The following is a 19300-nucleotide window of genomic DNA, read 5'->3' on the forward strand; positions in this document are numbered from 1 at the left end:
AAATTGTGTTCTGTGTTTCTGGAGTCTACACTTGTTTGGAAAGTGTGCCTTGGACCTCGAGATGGATAAGCAATAAAACATTTGCCCTGCAAGTGCAGGAACCAGAGTGCAGATCCCTGGTACTCACATAAAACCCAGGCAGGTGTGACAGAATGCCAAAGGTAGAAAGGGAACCCCCTAAGAAAGTTGACTACATTAGCTGGGTCAGCAAGTGTTGGGTTTGGCTGAAAGACCCTGCCTCAACACATAAGATGGAGAACAGCCAAGGAAAACTCCTGGCATTGACCTTAGGCCTTTACACATACAGTAAGTATGAAGTTATACTCATAGGCATGCCCACACATATATGTGTCCCTCACAGATCAGTTTGATATCCCCACCAACCTCTTTGGAGCATCTTGAGGTCTTTGTTCTCGTGTTTTATCAATATCTGGAGTCTATTCTCTTGCTTTCCTTTGGTGAGTGTTGGCCAAGGGAACCGTCAGGTGAGCTAGAATACCGGTTTGCCAGAACTGAAAGTTCCAATTTCCTTACCTCTTCTAATTCAGACCGATAACGGCAGTGGAAAACTGTCTCTTCAAATCTTTATATATCCTGTCTTAAGAAAGTACTTTGCTGGGCTCTACTGATCCATGTACTCCTTTGAAACAGCATGAGAGACATCTGCTGTGTGGGTGGGCATTATCTAGGCAACTCAAAATGACAGCCACAATTCAATCAAGAATCTAACCTCATGTTATAGACTATTTCACTCACCAGATATCAAGACAAAATTCCTGAAAGCACCGTGTACTGAAGGTCTCAGGATTTTGTAATACTAGGTAGCCAATTTCATCTCCGTGTTCTTTCTGGAATATGAAAGAAATAGGATTTGGATGCTTGTGTTGTATTTGGTGTTTGAAAGCTGCCCATCTCTCCTATATTCAAAGAAAAAAAAAGCAGAAACTTTTCAAATAATACAAAATACTTGGCACTATGCTAAGGCAAAAAAAAAAACACCTGTTTCTACTGGGCATATTCTCCAGGGGGCAGTAAACCATACTTGACTAGGAAAACATAAAATGCCCTAAAGGCTATGCTTTATGAAGCTATCAGTCATCAATTGGTCATAAACTTTGGTGTGGTCCAGACTGTAGGTGGAAAATGAGTGTGGCAATAAGGTATTGCTAACACCTTTGGGTTATGTGGACTGCACAAACATATAGTTATTGCATGAGGGTTTAATAATGTAAGAGTGGATTTGCTAATGGTTCTTGCCTCTTGCATTCAGAACACTAAAATGCAAAGCAGCCCACAGATCATTTGCTCAAAACAACAGGAGCAAACTAGCTCTATTTTTGAAGTAAATAAATGAGACACTAGAAACTACGTTTGGGGAATTCAGAGCCTGTAAACCAGCAGCAAAGCACCTTCCTAGTCCTAAATATAGTTATATTCATATCCATATAGATGTATAAAAGTTTTTATAGCTCACAAGTGGAATTCTTAGTAGCCCTATTGGGGCTACTGACAAATGTTCAATTGCATGATCCCAGTGTAAAGGGAATAAACTCTTTTTTCACATCTGAACTTCATAGTCAGAAGGCAGTTCTCTTCTTACTCATTGTCAAGGAGAATATTCACCAAAGAATCCTTTAAATGCTCACTGTATTACCATAACAACTTTTATGCAGCTTTTAAAATAGCATTTAAGATGTTGTCCATGAGAACTCAACTGAACTGATTCTGTTATCCCCAGGTGACCCACCTTTTTGACAATGGGGCTACTGTGTTCTTTGCTGTGTTCATGGCAGTCTGGGGTAAGTGAATAATAGCCATCAAGCTTGAGTTCCCCCTCATCTACCCTCTACCATGTTTCTTTAAAGTCTAGATGTAAATGTAAAAAGCTTGAATAAATTCAGTTGGGTTTTCTGTTGGCATTCAGCAGGTCACTAACGTACTTGATTTAATTTTAAAGTGATAGTATGTAAGAGAAGTATGTCTGATATTTTCCTCTAAAATATGTGACAGCTTCATCAATTTCCTGGGAATTATCCTCCACCTTTGGCTCTCAGAATCCTTCTGTGGCTGATAGCCACCAAAGATGTTGGCATCTGTAGCCTATCTATGAATAGTCTGATTCCTATAGGAGTTCTGCTTACTCTTGTGGTGGGGTATGTAACAATCTCTCACCATTGTGCTACCCTTAAATCCTCACTGCATTTGTATCCCTGAGGAGGAGAAGAGGAGGAGGAAGATGAGGAGGTGGAGGAGGAGGAAGAAGAAAGGAAGAAGAGCTAAGTTATTGAGAGTTTTGGCTACAGGACTAATATCAAGATAGAGAATAATACATATCTTGCTTCCCTAGAACATATAAGTGTCACAATCAGGAAGTGTTAAGTTTAGCCATTGTTACAAATTAAGTTACTTTGAAAAATGTACTTATTTCTTAAGTCAGTAGTATCTATTTTTTTCTTGTCCCATCCTCATACAAAATGGAAATAGTGCCAGGCATGGTGAAAATTAGAAGAACCAGCTCACAGTCAGGGATAGGGATATCATAAGCATCCTTACCCGGCATCCCCCAAGGCTAGCTCTTCCCTGAATGCTAATCTACTGTGTAATGTACATTGTACACACTGCGTATGTGCAATGAGTGGTCTCCTGCTGTCATTCAGGAAGTTAAATACAAACTTTCCACGCTCAATTCAATATTTTTCCAATTTCAAATACCCATTGATAAATCTTTTAAGTAAGTTGTTTATCCCCCCACAATTAGCCACTGAGGTTATGTTAAAGTGAAATTTTGGTTAAGTGTTCTTTGTCTTGAAGGTAGAATCTCTCACCTCTTCCCCAATAATAATATTGCAAAGAAGGTGGGGTTGTTTGTTTGTTTGTTTGTTTGTTTGTTTGTTTTGCAAGTTGTCCAGTACTGTGGATGACAAGTTTTATCAATGGTCTCTTTGCCAAGATTAAGCCAGTTGATAGTGGGGCCTGGAATTGAGTTGAGAAGAGTCTAAGCTTACAAGTGGGTAGACTGGAAACTGTACATTTCAATATATGCTCTATGAGTCTGATACACTGGGCACACAGGAACATTTTGAAGTCTCTATTGGCAAAGAAAACCTTGGACTATTTACCCTCTAAATTGCTTCATCTTGATTGACAACTTATTGCTTAAATCCTATGTTATTCCCAGAAATGCTCTTGACTAAAGGCAGAATCTGTCATCTCAAGTGTTCCTTTGCAGAAGAGATGTGTCTCTTCGGTGATCTGGGATACCCAAATATAAGAACAGTTATGCTGGTATCATATGATTATTCCCATAAACTGTCCTAATCACTGTACATATCTGATCCAATTTAATCTTCACCACAACCTCCAAGAAAACTGCTATCACTGTGCTCATGTGATGGACAAGAAAATCAAAGTAAAAGCCAGCACATAGCTAAACCGGCAGTTAATGTGAGCAATCATAGCTCTTCAGCTTCCAAATAGGCATGGGTATTATTTGTAAGCAGTTGAATCCCTCAGCTCTGGAGATCCCAGCCTTCAGATAACAAGCCGTCATACTCATCGTTAACCTAGCTTTTGCTGCTTTGGGACAGCAGTGTTTTGAAGAAGCACTTCACCTCTAATGGAGCTCAGCCTAATCCTGTCGGGATCATACCTTGTGATTGACAAGTTATGACATTTAAGCAAACAGATGCTCTCTGTTTTCAGCCCAATTGCTAGACACGATCTGGTGTGAGCAGAGTGATTTTCCAGGGCTCTGGGTGGATGTGCTGTTCCTTAGCATTGCTTTGTGGTCACCCTGCCTTGCATGTGAGTTCTGCTCATGTTTCCATGTGTATGGAAGTAGGGCTGGCTCCATGAGGGTCTTTAAGTTACAATATGAACCCAGGACTCTGGACTCAAGGTACAATATGGCTCCTTCCTTTATACTTATGTCTAGTCACAAGAAGCTGAGGGATAGGATAGCTAAATTAGCTTCTCTCTCTAGAGAGAAAAAACAACAACAGCTACAACAAAAACAACGACGATGACGACCACAAATCATAGGGAAGTAAATGCTAGCCAAGACTCCTCATGAAGTAGATTCTGGTCTTTATTGTTGAGCCCTCCTTTTTCCTTAATTCTTTTTAACTCTCAAGGATGCTTTTAAAAATTAACTGCCAGAAAATAAACAAAATGAGACACTATAAGCCCTCCAGTCAAAATAACAAGGTAGTGGATATTTTACTGCAAATTGAAAGGTTTTGTACAATTTTGTAAGGAATGAGCAAAGGGAACCTGCCTCTTTTTAAACTTTTATTAGAATAACTGGCCTTTTGTTTCTGGTGTCTAACTTCATCTTTTGCAATATTATCTACATGTCCAACAAAGATTACATTGTCAAACAATTAAAAATGTCACATTAAATTTTGTTTTTGTTTTCTTTTGATATAGCATCTTGCTATGTAGCCCTGGCTATACTGGAACTCATTATGTAGACTAGGCTGGCCTTGTGCTCACAGAGATCTCCCTGCCCCTGCCTTCTGAGTGCTGTGATTACAGGTATATGCCAACATACCCAAATCACATTAAATATTAATTAGTTAAAATGGTGTTGTGCAGTTAAAACAGAAAAGACATATAATTACAAAACACCCACTGTGTGGAGATGCAGGTACATATGACAATTATTATTTTCTCATATATCATCAGAATAGATTACTATGTCCATTTTGTAGCTGACAGGACTTAGAGGCTGAGAGAAGTTAATCAAAATTATGCAATAGCTAATAAGAAATGGGGTCTGAAGTTTCAGCCAGATACTCTCTGGCCTGTCCCAGAGCCATTTCGAAGCTTTCTCCCTAGGGCACATTGATTAAGATCTTGTTGCTAACAGAAAGTACAGTTCTTGTCACCATACACTGGGAGCATACTGTGCAACCTGAAGGTGGCTGAGTAGGTTGAAGAGCGTCCTTTGCAGATAGTTCAGTTGGCCCAAGGTTTTTCCAGGCAACTTGGCTGTTGTGTCTTCCAGGGCTAATTTACTAGACTCAGCATTGTCTAGACAGCTTGTCTTTTTTGAAGTGCATCTCTCTCTGGCTATATGTTTGGGGTAGAAGAGATCTAGTGAATCCTGTCATTTTTAGGAACTTCCTGAAGCTATTTTGAATTGTTGACTTCTAGTATCTCCCTGAACAGCAGTTCTCAACCTGTGGGTCATGACCCCTTTGGCTGTCCAAACAACCCTTCCATTGAGACCATTGGAATATACACATATTATGATTCATGATAGAAGCAAAATTATCGTTATGAAGTAGCAACAAAAATAATATGGTTTGGGGTCACCACAACATGATAAACTGTAATGAAGGGTCAGGTAGCAGCCTTAGGAACGTTAAGAACTGCTGCAGTAGGGTGAAATGTTTCACATTCCCTTGGGAGATTCCATGATGCTTTGCTCTATATAAACAGGATGTGTCTTAATGAGATTTCTTCCAAGATAAAGGAAACAACAGTAAATGAAAAGGATGATGTCCTTACTCTCAAGAGACACCCCGTATATCAGGGATTGTTAATTACAGTACAGCAAAGTAAACAAAATGTAAGTCTAATATCTTACAAATTTAAACTTGAAGTTGGGAACAATATTAGTCAATGGTGGTTTGCTGTGAGTTCTGGAATTGTGAGAAGTTTTTTTTTTCCCTAAGTTTTCTCTAGGTATCATTTACAAAGGACAAAATCCAGCAATATTCTATGGGCAACTGGACAGGTTGTGTAGACTGTGTCTAATGTTGCAGTCGTCAGCACCAGGGTGGCATGAGACTTTTCAATGCTGTAGAAACTTCTTCCTGGCTTGGCAATCAGTCCATTGGCACCCTGATGCCTGCTTCCCAGTAAACATTCGCCCACAGCAGATTATGTTAGAAACAAATCAACACAGTGTTTGGTGTCTGGTTTCCTTCACTACACTTAATGCTATTGAGATTCAACTGTGTTCCTGCACAGATCAGTAGTCTGTTCCTTTTTAGCTGAGGATGGTACTTATCTCATTGTCTGGCTGTTCCAGAGTTTGTGTGCTACCCAAGTAATAGTTCCTTGTGCTCGGTTCAGGTTTTAACTATTACGAATGAATAAATTGCCAGCTTTCTTTTTTTTAAAAAAAGTTTTGTTTTGTTTTGTTCTCAGAAAAGTCTTTCATCCATGTTTTCTTGGATAAATAATTACAAGTGGCATGACTGGATCTTATGATAAGTAAATAACACCATAAGTAGTTGTCTTGCAGAGACTTGACATCACGTCAGCACTCCATGAGAGTTGCCAGTCCTACCACATGCTCACAGACACTGGGGATTATCAGGCTCTATAGTTATAAGTCATTTTCAAGGGTGTACATAGCCAGCACTTTGTAGCTTTGGTTGGCATTTCCCAGTGAGCAGCGATGTTGAGCATCTGTCCTTGCCCTTCTTTGTAACCCACATAGTTCCATGAGGAAGTGTTCGTTCACATTGCCTGTCGGTTTGCTAGTGGGCTCTTTGTCTTCTTTTTGCTACGTGAGTTCTTTATGTATGCTGATAAAAGTGTGGTTTATGTTTGTGAATACTTCTGTTTCACATTTGCACTTTAATATAACCTTTTTATTAATTTCTGAGAATTTCACACACACTGTATATTGATTATATTCATCCTCACCCCCCCATAACCCCTCTCAGATCCACCCCACTATCCAACCATCTTCCAAATTTCATGGGCTCTTTTTTATCTCTCATTTTAGTTAAAATAACATGATGTTATTTTCCCCTCCTTTCTCCAACTCCTTCTACATAGTTCTTTACCTCTGTTCAAATTTACTACTTTTTCTTTATTTATTCAAGATGTATGCTATGATTATTTATATATACACAGGTATATAAATACAACCTGATGTGTCTGTTCACTTAGTATTGGATGGCTAAATGGAGATCTCACCCCAGAGGAAGACTATGTTTTCCCCTTTCAGCAAGTTGATAGTTGCCTGTAGCTCTTGGTCTAGAAGTGGACCACATGAGATTTCCATATTAGTATATAATATTGTTATTGTCATTGTTCAGGTCTTTTTTAGGCTGACGTATTGCTGAGGTTTCATGGGTATGGTTTCTCTGTCATCTCTAGGAAACACAGATTCAAACAGGCTTCCTGGTCCTCTTGCTCTTACAACCTTTCTTTTCCCCTCTTTCATGATTTTCCTTGAGCCTTAGGTGTGGGGCTTGGATTTGCAAATTTATGAGCCTGAGCACCCCACAATGGATTGTTCTCTGCCTTTTAACCAGTTATAGATTTCTGCAATGGCCTCCCAGTACTGCAAAGATAGAAGCAGCTGAAGAGTATAGAGTTGTGTATATGTACCACATTGTCATCACCCATTCGTTAGCTCAGCGGCATTGGGTTATTTCCGTTGCCTAGCTAGTGGAAACAGGGTGGCTATGAGCACATCTCATCAAGTATCTATGAGTTTTTTGAACATATGCCTACAGGTGATATATAGCTGGGTCTCCATATCATATGGTAGATTTATCTTTAGCTTCTTGGGAATCCTCCACACTGATTTTCAGGTTGCAGCCCCAGTCTGAAGTCCTACCAAAAGGGAATGACTGTCCCCCCCACCCCCACGCCCTTGCCAGCCTTTGTTGCTGGTTATTTGGTTAAGCTTAGCCATTCGAGCTTGGGTTGGCTGAAATCCCAAAGTTGTTTTTACTTACATCTTCCAACTTTGTTAAGAATGCTAAAGACCTCTGAGATATATCTTAGCCATTTTTATTTCTTCTTTAAAGAACTCTCTGCCCATTAAGTCCATTTTGGGTTGCCCATATATACTCATGGGTGTGGTGTCATCCATTAGCACTGCAGGGCCTATGAGAGGCCACACCCTTAAAGAAAACTGACTCTCTTTCCCAGAAACCATCAATCATCAATAGCTCCTTGGTAAGGGGTTGGGATTTTAAGTCCCTTCCCCCTCCATGATAAAACACTGACCAGCTTGATCTTGTGCTGCATAAGGACACTGATCCCATCGTGTGCAAAAGACGCTGTTTTTACTCAAATCCTCCTAATGTGGCCATTCCTAGATAATCCCTCACTTCAACATCCATCTCTCTGACACACTAAGACCACTATCTTGGTTCTCTTCTCCTAAACAGTATCCCAGTGACTCTAAGCAATGAACAGATGCAGCAGCCCTGAGTACTGTATTCATTTCTCTCTTGGTTGTCGCAGTTCTTCACTGCCTTATAGACATGTGGATAATAGTTATTTTTATTGTATTTTAGCGGTTAAGCCCTCAAGCATGCAAGTGAAGGTCTCCAAGCCATGGCAGGTTGGTCTCATTTTACAGAATCCAAGCACACCCTCAACAGGCCCCATTAAACAGTAGTTCCTGGGGGGAAAAGAACTACAGTGCCTGTGGGATTCCTCAGGTACCAGGTCAGAAATGGTGACAGAATCCCCAGAACTAACTGAACTTGGAGAGACAGTACATTCTTCCAGATTTTTCCAGCATCAGTGGACCATATAGGATGTTAAAATGCATCTAGGACAGAGAATATTTTTAAATGAATCTCAAGAATCCTTGTATCAGGATGCTGGTGAAACTAAATGAATTATCATGTGTCATTTAAGCATGGAAGTCACTACATCTAGCAAATCATTCGGAACTTCAAATTAATGGAGTTAATAATTGTTACATGAACAGAAGGAGAGGGTGGTTCTTGAGGACTGTTCTTTTCAGCTTGATTAATCAGCAGTGTTTGCTCCTATTGTATAAAACACCCCAGACACTGGATTTCTATCAGGGTATCTTTAGAGGATTTTGCAGCAAATTAGACTTTAACAAATTGTCCTCTCTGGCCTTCAGTCCCCCTGTGAGTTTCAAATCCTGCATGTAAATTCATATATTGATCTCAAAAGTTCTGGTACCTTTGGATAGCTTTGATCTTATTAAAAATATGTCTTTCTTCTTCACTTACTGGACTCTAAAGTTACCCCATTTTGATATGTCACAGTATCTCGTAAACGTTCCAGTTTCTCATTTACATTATTATACCAACCTGTTTTAGATGTTGTAAATTAGTAAATTGTAAAAATATGCTGTCGTGGTTCTTTGACAACAATACTTAATATTGTTATTTTGCTGCTGACATGGTTTGCATAAAGATTTGTTTCTGTCTTGAAAATTGTGAGCAGTTTTCTGTCACACAGTCAGTGGGAACTGAGAAGGGTCTGCCACCCCGCCTGGTGTATATAAGCCTCTTTTGTTCTGTTCCCCAGCTCCCTAATAAGTAAGTTTGCTTTCCCTCTTCTGTTTTGTACTCTGTTTCCTTCTTAACCATGACTTTATGATTCTTAGCTAAGTTAACGTATGTGTGTATGTGGATTTTACCACTTAAGCTCTCAGGAAATGGCCCCATGTCTCTGTGTTTCATGTCTTAGGAGACACAACTTGTCCAGGCAAACATTCTCAGAAAGTTATGAAGGGCTGGTAAAAATGAAATCTGGAAATATCACTAACTTCATGTTTTAAAAAGACATTAGTATTGGTGGAAAAGTTAGTTGTATAAGTGAAGTAATCCATTCTATATTTCCTAGAAAGTAAAAGTCTTTTTAAAAAATAGTTTGGCCCTGGGAATCAAATTCAGAACCTCATACTTACAAAACAGAAACCCCACCAATCAAGCTGTGTCCCAGATTTAGCAAGAACATTATCCCAAATAGGCTTCTAGGGATACTTTGAGTCATCAGGGGCTAGGCCATAATAAACATCCTCCATTCTTTCCTGTGCACACTGCCCACTTTATCAAGCCTTTATTCTTGTTTTTATTCAAATAAATGCAACATAAGCTCTTGAAAAGCTGAGGAGGAGAGATGCCACAAGATTTTTAAGCCTTTTAAATGTTTCAAATATGTTTACATTTATTTCTAGCAGTCAGCATACGTTGTCTCCTGGCATTCCTGAACAGACATTTTAAAGAGAAAGAGTCAAATTAGGCCTTTCCAAACCAGTTATGATATCAGTAGGTGAAATGTAGCACTGTATCCCTGCAGCTTTTAGAATAAGTGTGGCTTTTTCTAGTCCCCCTATAAGAAAGTTAGAGATCTGCGTGGATTTACCCACTGAACCTATGGCACTAAGACATAACCCCTTCATTTTTACAACTGTTTCAGTACCATAAAGTAATTGGAAAGCTAGACTTTCTTTTTTCTGTTAAGATCTTTCCATTACAATAGAAATGCAATTTTAGTTTGAAATGAAGCGTAACCTAGTAATTAAAACACCATTGACACATTGAGACCAAATTTCGATTCTGTCATTTTATGGCTGTGTGTTGGTTAAGCACAGCATGGAGCTTAGGAGAGAGTCTAAGAGGAGAGATTTTCTGCTGAGATTCTCTAATGCCTTAGCAAGATGGTAGAGAGTTAGTGGGTTCTTTCTTCCTGCTTGCAGAATGGTAACCCTTGACTGAATTTTCTAGAAAGAAGTACACAACTGCTATCATCCACAAACCCTAACAGCTGACCTTTCAATGGGTCAACAGTGGGATCTATTCAGTGAGTGTCTAGGTTCCTTCTATCATCTTCTCTCTTTATCCAGGCTGGGCGGCGGTGCTGGGGGCAGGGATGGTGTCCAGGGAGCCTGGGAAAGATGCATCTGCTTATAAGTCTCCAATCCCAGAATGAAGCTAGTTATTTATGATCATGTAAATTATGGTCCTGTCTAATTTCAATAAATAAATGGTAAAAAAAATAATAGAAACAACCTCTTGTGAATTTATTTGAAATTCACAGTGACTGTCCTACTTGAGAAAATAAATATGGTGTATATCTGACCATTGAGTGTCCTTTATGAGCTTCCTATATCTTTCTTCTCAACTGTATATGATTCTAAGCCAAAAAGTGATCTGGCACAATAATGCCTTAGGTGTCATGTGTTTGGTTCTATTTGTTTGCTTTTATCTCAGTTACTCTAGTCAACCATGAACTAATAATATTAAATATAAAGTTTCAAAAATAAGTTATGGTTTAAGTTCTACACACTGTTCTGAACTACATGATGAAATCTTGAACAACCCTCCTCCATCTTTCTAGAATATTCATTGTTCCAACTCCATGCAGAGTATCCACATTGTATATTCTACCCATCTACTAGTCACTGCAGAATGCTGTCTCAGTATCAGATCAACAGTAACAGTGTCACCGGGCTTGTGTTAAAGTTGCTTTTCTTAGGAATGGTCTTAATAATGTACCTGAAGCTGGAGAATACCAATGTTGTTCATGTGTATATTCCAGAGAGGTACTGTAAAATGCTTCCTGAAGTAAAAATTTTCAAATTATCTGCCTAATAAGGAAATAAAAAGTGAGTGCTAGGGTTGCTAATATCTACAGTAAGGCCAAATACTAAAAGATCATAGACTACATACACTTGGGTACCAAACACAATCTCAGGCATCTATGGAGGTGTTGGAATATATACCCCACAGTCAAGGGGAGGTTACTACATTTGAATATCAATCTACACAGACCCTACCTCTATTCCTACCTATGCTAAGAAGAGAGATGTTTCATGTTTTCCTAATGTGTCAATGTCATAAAAGGGTTGTTATTTAAATTGAGGTAAATGCCTCATGTGCACCTCACTGTGGGACAATTGGGTAATTGTACAAAGTAGGGATGAGGTAAAAAGGGAGAAAAAAATGAAACAATACTTTTCTGTAAGTAAAATTGTCATATAAGTAATATTAATAAATTTTTATGTAAATATCTTGAGATTGTTTAAGATCTATATATAAGGGAAATAAAATAAAGGCAGTTGCATCTTCTTGCCGTCAAAACAGTATCCCAGAAACCTCATGAAACTTATCCCCCCGGAGGGGGAGTAAAATGTCTGCATTCATTAAAATAAGACTAGACCATTCTAGTACAAATATCTAACATCATTCTGTAGTGTAGAAAGACCTAATTTCTCTCTCATGGAAGTGACTATCTCAGTTCAGTATAGACAGCCCTATCCTATGAAGCGTAATTAGGTAACAAGTTCCCAGTAACAATTCACTTGCTGTGCAACAGGAAAGTATTTCAGAGAATAGTTAGTAATCCCTGTCTTGACACCTATGCAGTAGAATGTTAGGAATGGCAGTCATAAATTATGCTAGACAAAGGAGAAGCATAATTAAGTTCTAAACTTTGCTATTATTTTGATAATATTAATGGAAAAAGCATCTAAGAGCTGTAACTGTGTGTTCTTTGATAACACTTTAACATCCTTATAACAAAAGGATTTATTGTATTTTATGAGACAGGATTTCTCTATATAGTTCTGGCTGTCCTGGAATTCACTATGTAGACCAGAGTGGCCTCAAACTCACAGAGATTCTCCTGCCTATGCCTCACCTTCTGTGTGGTAGGATTAATGGCATGAAGTACCATGCCCAATTAAGATATTTATATTAAATGCAAATATATTCATACACACACATACATATATATATATATATATATTTATTTATTTATTTATTTAAGATGTTTGTGTAAGTTGATGCCAAGGCAATACATAATTGGACAGTAGATAGGTAGGCACGGCAAAGTCTAAGAAAGCAGAAGAGGTGTAGGTAAGAGATTCGAGAGGAGGCAAGATGGGAGCAGACATGGATGTTTCTCTCTGCACATCTCTAGATTGATAAGGTTGCTATGATTATTTCTAAGGGTTTCCATGGGTCTATTTATCTTATCTAGATAGACAGTTTATATTTTTGTCTACTGGCTGTAAGCTTATTGTATAGAGGGTTTGTGGATTGAGAATTTAACATATAAACCTGTTTGATAAGTTAATGATTATTGAGTCATGTTCTTACCAGGCTGTGGAGGACAGTGTGTGCAAACAACATGCAGGGGCAGGTGGAGTGAACTGTGCCTGAGTTCTTAGAGGCGGCATGAAGCCGCTCATATAGAAATAACCTGCAGCGCCATGTGGCCCCATTGCACTAGCGTGGGATAAAAGGTTATCATCTTTAATATTTACTGCTGCATGTTTGTATACTTTTCTCTGAAGAGAATTTGGGAGCAAGAAATTTACTGTCCACCAAACATAGGCAGAAGTTATGTTTAAAAAATAAATACCATAGCAATAGCAATAGGCAAGAAGTTGGTAAGAAAGTTTCTTGTATTATTTATTCCAAGGGCACTGCCTCTGTTAAATCCATTCTGCCTTGGCCTGCAAGACATCTGAATTTAATTCTCAGCAAAATCTCCAATTTTCATTACACTTGACTCATGTTTAGTAATTCTCAGAGAATTGTTGTTGTTGTTTTTTATTAAATGGTGTTGAGTTAGAAATTTCAATTTGAAAAAGGCGGGGGAGATCCAAATAACCACTGTTGTCTTCATTGCTTTTGTTTGAAACTGCCTTTGTTCTCTGTTCCAGCCACGGTTTTCCTGGAATTCTGGAAGAGACGCCGAGCAGTGATCGCTTATGACTGGGATTTGATTGACTGGGAAGAAGAGGAGGTCTGTGTTAGCCACTTACCTTGGAGTGTCACCTACCTGAGAGCATCTTATGTAACTTATGTCACAGAATCTCATATCAGGGGCCATGCCTGCATCACTCACCTCAGAGTGTCATCTTACAGCACAGACCACCAAGAACCACAACCCTTGAGTTGTCACCCTACACTGGATGACAGAAGTCAGATTATCTAGAGTGCATTTTCAATACCTGTCTTTTGAAGGATTTTTAAGTTGTATAAGAAGGATCTGGGTGACATGCCAATGATCCTAGCATCTGGGAAGTTGGGGCAGGAGAACTTTAAGTCAAGGCCAGCCTGGGTTACATAATGAAGTTTTACCATGGGGCGAGTGAAGAGGAAATCTGATGTCATGTGTCAATACTCTGTCAAAACCCTGTGCTCAAGCTCTATTCTGATATGCTAGTGAATTAAAATTTGATAAGTCACAAGAGGTGTTCCTCTAATAGGTAGGATTTGGGAGGACAATCCTTACCTACCATTCATTTTTTTGTACCTTAGTAGAGGGCAGTTGTTTATCTACTATCACCAAGCACATGAAACACCTCTTGTTAGAGAATTTCTATAGGAACTTGTTTCTATAAACCAGGACCCACAGCAGCCCCCATATATGCACAAGCTCAAAATCAAGGCGAAATCAAGGGCTAAATGCTGAGAGGCCACTCCAAGTAGCTTCATTGGTGGTATGGATACATCTGGGGTCAGTTGGAGACCATGTTCCAAAGAGGACAAGCTCAGTGCTTTGAAATGTCCTTTGTTGGCACTCTCTCCAACAACTTTATACCTCATCCCCTCTTCTAGGTTAATATATTGTGTGTCTTCCTAATTTGTGCCCAATTCTGATTGTCTTTTTATGACCCATTTGTTCATACGAAATTTGGTTGCCACATTCTTTCACTGGAATCTACTTAATCTGGGCCTCAACCATCTTTTCTTACCTTTATTCTCTCTTAGCTTTCCTAATTCCCAAATCATAAGAGTCTCGCTATGCCTGGGAATCATATAAACTAAAAATATGCACTCTTCTTACATCTACTATAGGTATTTTCTCTCCTAGAGAGACTTGTATGTGTTTCTTTATATTAATGTGAGGCTTTTAGAAACATATATTATGAAAATGTTGGCCCCGTGTTTGGCTTGACAAGGGAGATCATTTTGACAAGTTTTCTTCTTATTCCCATGAAAGTACTGGGCTCATTTATTTTTTTGGCTTAGATTCTTTTGTGGGGGGGGGGGGGTGTTGTGTGTTGTGTCTATGATATACAACAAGGAATTTTCATACATGACATTAGAATCTTTCACTGATTTTTATTATTCTGAAAGACATTCACTCTTACATTTCATAAACCTTCTTCAGAGAATGGTTTTCTGGGTTTGGAGGCACTGCCCAAGCCAATAAAGAATTCGTGCGTAGCTGCCCTTACATTTGTATTCTGAGAAACTGAGTTTCTCAATGAAACAGAAGATCCAGTATCTCTCTGAATCCTCAAATTACACTGCCTGAAATCAAGAAGCCAAGCATACTTGTAGCTGCATCTCCCTAGAGCACGTGGCTGGTCTCCACATAGGACTGGTCTCCATTCTCCATAATGCTCTTCTGTCTCCTACATCTTCTGTCTCAATCAGAACACCCTGTCCACATGGACTTAATCTCCAGCCTACCCAGTTTTGCTCATTTTCAATCCTTTTCTTCTTCACTGGAGTGGAGCATGTTCTTAATTAACCAGAAGCACTCTAGTGTGTTCTCTTGCTGATTATCTTTTCCTAATCCCACAATTGCCTTTTAGTTGCAAAGTAGTCACACTGGAATAAGGTTCAGCGAAACAAGACAAAAACCTTAGCCTGGCTTGAGATTCAAGGAGCCTTTACATAGCAACATTTGGAAGGCACTTAAACAATTAGGAATGCATTTAGTATCTATTGGTTAAAGGCAAACACACCCCCCCAAAAAACGGGGTGTATTAAAATATAAATTTCTCATGGATTTTAGTTACCTGACCTTGGCACGCAAAAACTAAAAATAGGGCTGGAGATATGGCTCAGGGGTTGGGGTAAGAGCACTGGCTGTTCTGCCAGTGGACTCAGGTTCAATTCCCAGCACCCACACGAGAGTTCACAGCTGTCTGTAATTCGAGTTCCAGGGCATCTGACGCCCTCACACAGTCATACATGCAGGCAGAACATCAGTGTACATAAAATAAAAGCAAATAAATCATTCAAAAACTATTTTAAGTGTAAAAAAGAAAGCTCAGAATGGTACTTTGTAGATCATAAAATAGATTTTGAGCATTTGTCTATTCGGATGACTTCTTTGCTCTACTGTCCAAGTCATTCTCTGGTAGTAAACATGACAATTTCTTAGCTGTTCTAAAACACTAGGTATAGGCCAGGTGGTCAGTTCGAAGTATCACTGCTTCTTCAGGCAGAGTTTAGCATGGTAACAGAAAAATGTAACTGTTAGTTGCAGTTACATCAATTTTGATGATAATGAATGTTGATCACCATATTAATGGATATTCTTCAAGCGATCAATTTCCAAATGCTTAAGCCTGTGTCTCAAAGCCTACTTCATTGATTGGCTGAGTGGTGTGGCAGCTATGGACTCCATTTTATGGTGGGATAAGAAGAAGAATCCTTCTTTACTCTACCCCTCCAGCACATAAGGATGTATCTGCTTGTCTTTCAGGAAGAAATACGGCCCCAGTTTGAAGCCAAGTATTCCAAGAAAGAGCGGATGAATCCCATTTCGGGAAAGCCAGAACCTTATCAAGCATTTACTGATAAATGCAGCAGGCTTATCGTTTCTGCATCAGGAATATTCTTCATGGTTTGAAACTTTTCTTTAAAATCTCTTTCGTTTTGTAAGGTGCAAACCCTTATTGTAGCAACAGTAAGCATGCCATAGGGTTACTTGCACAGTTATTAAAGCACTTGCAAACAGTATAGTATTCATTCCTCATTGCTGCATTTGCTGATCAGAATCAGTATTGCTATTGCCACGTGATAGTGGCTAAGATTCCTAAAGGTTAAGGAGTCACCCAGGGTCTGCACATAAGTCTACTTGCCCCTCCTGTCTTGTCCACTGTGCTCTATTAAAAGGAACAAGAACCCGAGACAGTATATAGGGTAAAGCTCCTACAAACCAAGGCAATCAATCTTCTTCTTTTAGCCAACAAAGAGATCAGAGGTTGAGAGGAAGAGCAGATAGCAGAGAAACCCAAGCCCACAGCCTTCTTCAGGTGCTACTTGTACGAAACCATGCCACACTATGCATTTTATATACACATTTGTATTTACTGGCTTATCTCTTATATAAGATCTAAATATATAGATTAGGTTTTCCTGTTCTTTGGTCACAGACCAGGCAGATGGGAGGTTGAGGCTATAGTAAAGTCACACTATTAGCCAGTAGCATAGCCACGCCCTGTCTTTTGACACTAATCCACTGGGTTAGCCCACTCTCATATTTCTACCATGGATGGCCTTCAGTGTAGACTATTTTTCTCCCCATCGAGAGCACTAGGATTAAAATATTTGTTTAGCTATCACTATGTTACTATCATTCTGACCAGTCTTGGCTGAGGCTCATACTCCAGGGTTTTTTTTTGTATAATTCACACACGAAGTGAGCAGAATACAAAGTTATACAAATGAAAACTGTAAGGAAAGGAACCTATAAATCAATAGAGAGATTATTGTGGAAACTGGATTTAAAATTCAGCCTTAAATAACTAAATGGGCCATGGTCTCTATTAGGAATCACAGAAAAAAAGTTCAAAACCTGTTTGGAGCGTCAGATTCTATTATTTGTAGAGATATAGATTGAAACCCTAAACTATTCCCATGTACCGTGAATCTTCAATAAGAGATGTTTCAGTCTGTGTATTATGCATCTAATAGTAAGATATTGCATATCTATTACATGGTTAGTTTATTCAACAACACATACTGGGACTATACCAATACTGTCCCTGCCTTCTGGGCCTTACTTTCTAATGGGGGAAACTGACAGCAACAAAGCAGATTGTTTGTTAGAGATGATAAGTAGCATCCTGAAAGAGGATGTATCCATTTAGTGCATGTGCCATATTCCAACAGCAACACCAGTGGGCTAGTGCTCAGAAAAGGTTCAGTGCTAAGTGGTTCTCGGGCTGAGAAGTAAAGGGGGATGGGGAGGAGTTTTCTGGGCTGTGTGCAGGTGTGTGTGTGTGTGTGTGTGTGTGTGTGTGTGTGTGTGTGTGTGTGTGTTATAGACAAAGGAAGTAATCTTGAAGGTTGAGAACGCTTAATTCATTTGAAGCAAGAAGAGTTGTGGGTTTGCATGCTGTCCCAGAAGATAAGGGTGCTTGTCACCAAGCTCAACGACCTGGGTTTGATACCTGGACCCTGCATGGTGAAAGGAGAGAACTGACCTGTCAGTTGTCCTCTGACCTGCATACATACATCATGATACTCATGCCCATGAGTGCATGACTGTGGGCATGTGCACACACATACACCAAATAAATGAATAATAAATAGATTTTTTAAACAAAAAGAGATGCCCAGGGTCCCCAGAGAGTAGAGAGAATGGTGCGTTGTGGGTCCGTAAGGAGTCTTGCAGAACACAAAAAGTTTTTACTTGTGTTCTAGAATAATGAGAATAGGAAACAAACTGTTGTATCAGAAGCATGACAAGATTTCTATAATTCATATGTGTTGGCCTTGTCACTCAGTCCATGTTGCTTTAAAACGTGGTATGCCCTCCCTTGGGTAGATCGTCAGCTTTTGAGCAGTGTGGTTTTCTTCTATTTGATCAGAAAACCCAGACAGAGAGAGTATTCTCCAGGATGAAAAGTGCATTCTCGTGGGGGCGGTCTAGAAGCAGCTGAATTGTCAGTGGATTTCCTTATTTTATCAGAACGAAAACCCGCTTCCTGACACCTCGCCTTAAGGTCTCAATGGGTTTGTTCCATCTTCCTTCCAGATCTGCGTGGTGATCGCTGCCGTGTTCGGGATTGTCATTTACCGGGTGGTGACTGTGAGCACTTTCGCCGCCTTTAAGTGGGCATTAATCAGGAATAACTCTCAGGTTGCAACCACTGGGACGGCAGTATGCATCAACTTTTGTATCATTATGCTGCTGAACGTGGTAAGTGAGGGACGAACCAAAGAGGGGAGCTCGTGGGATGCTGTGATGCTCCTGTTTCTAAAGAAACAGTCAAGGCAGAGGGTCTGTGATAAAATACTAGTAGCCTGACATGTAGGCCTGGGTGTTCAAAAGACTTGGTTCAAATCTAGGCTCCAGGACTCTCTACACAAAGCAGGAACTCCCTGGACCTGGTTTTCCTTGTTTAGTCTATAAGACAGCACTGATTTTCTCCAAGGTGAAACTTTAAGAATACATTTAAAAAATCCAGTCTAGAAGCTGTAATGTAGCCCAGTAGCATTGGTACCCAGCCTTCTTCATCCAGAAAAGGGAGAGCAGACAGTACCCAAAGCATCCTTTGAGAGAGCCACATAAGGAAAAGGTCAGAGTGATGTATGCTGCTCCTGTTGAGTTCAGACTTCTTGCCACCACATATTTCAGGCCAGGTCTCTCCTCTGAACCTCATATTTACATGTGAAAGTGCCTACTAGGTGGTCTCCAATGTTTTCGTTTTAAATGCTCTCATTATACTTGCTTATTTACTTGTGTGTGTGTGTGTGTGTGTGTGTGTGTGTGTTCACATGCACGCACATGCAAAATACAGTATGCCTTCTCCGTTCTTCTTTCAAATATAGCTCCCCATCTTCCCTTA

General features: G+C 39.5%; 1 protein-coding gene across 2 annotated transcripts in view; it reads left to right on the forward strand.

Annotated features, from left to right (window-relative positions):
- The window catches only part of ANO4 (anoctamin 4), a gene marked incomplete at both ends in the record, with an annotated part of 205954 nt that overhangs the window by 153178 nt on the left and 33476 nt on the right, over positions 1-19300 (forward strand). For both annotated transcript variants that reach the window (XM_080935151.1, XM_080935152.1), the window contains 4 exons: positions 1739-1799; positions 13421-13503; positions 16207-16347; positions 18487-18651. In XM_080935151.1, the coding sequence (XP_080791277.1) occupies positions 1739-1799; positions 13421-13503; positions 16207-16347; positions 18487-18651 (450 nt within the window). The remainder of the gene's footprint in view (positions 1-1738; positions 1800-13420; positions 13504-16206; positions 16348-18486; positions 18652-19300) is intronic.

Source organism: Micromys minutus, assembly GCF_963924665.1.
Source record: "Micromys minutus genome assembly, chromosome: 22".
NCBI classification, from domain to species: domain Eukaryota; kingdom Metazoa; phylum Chordata; class Mammalia; order Rodentia; family Muridae; genus Micromys; species Micromys minutus.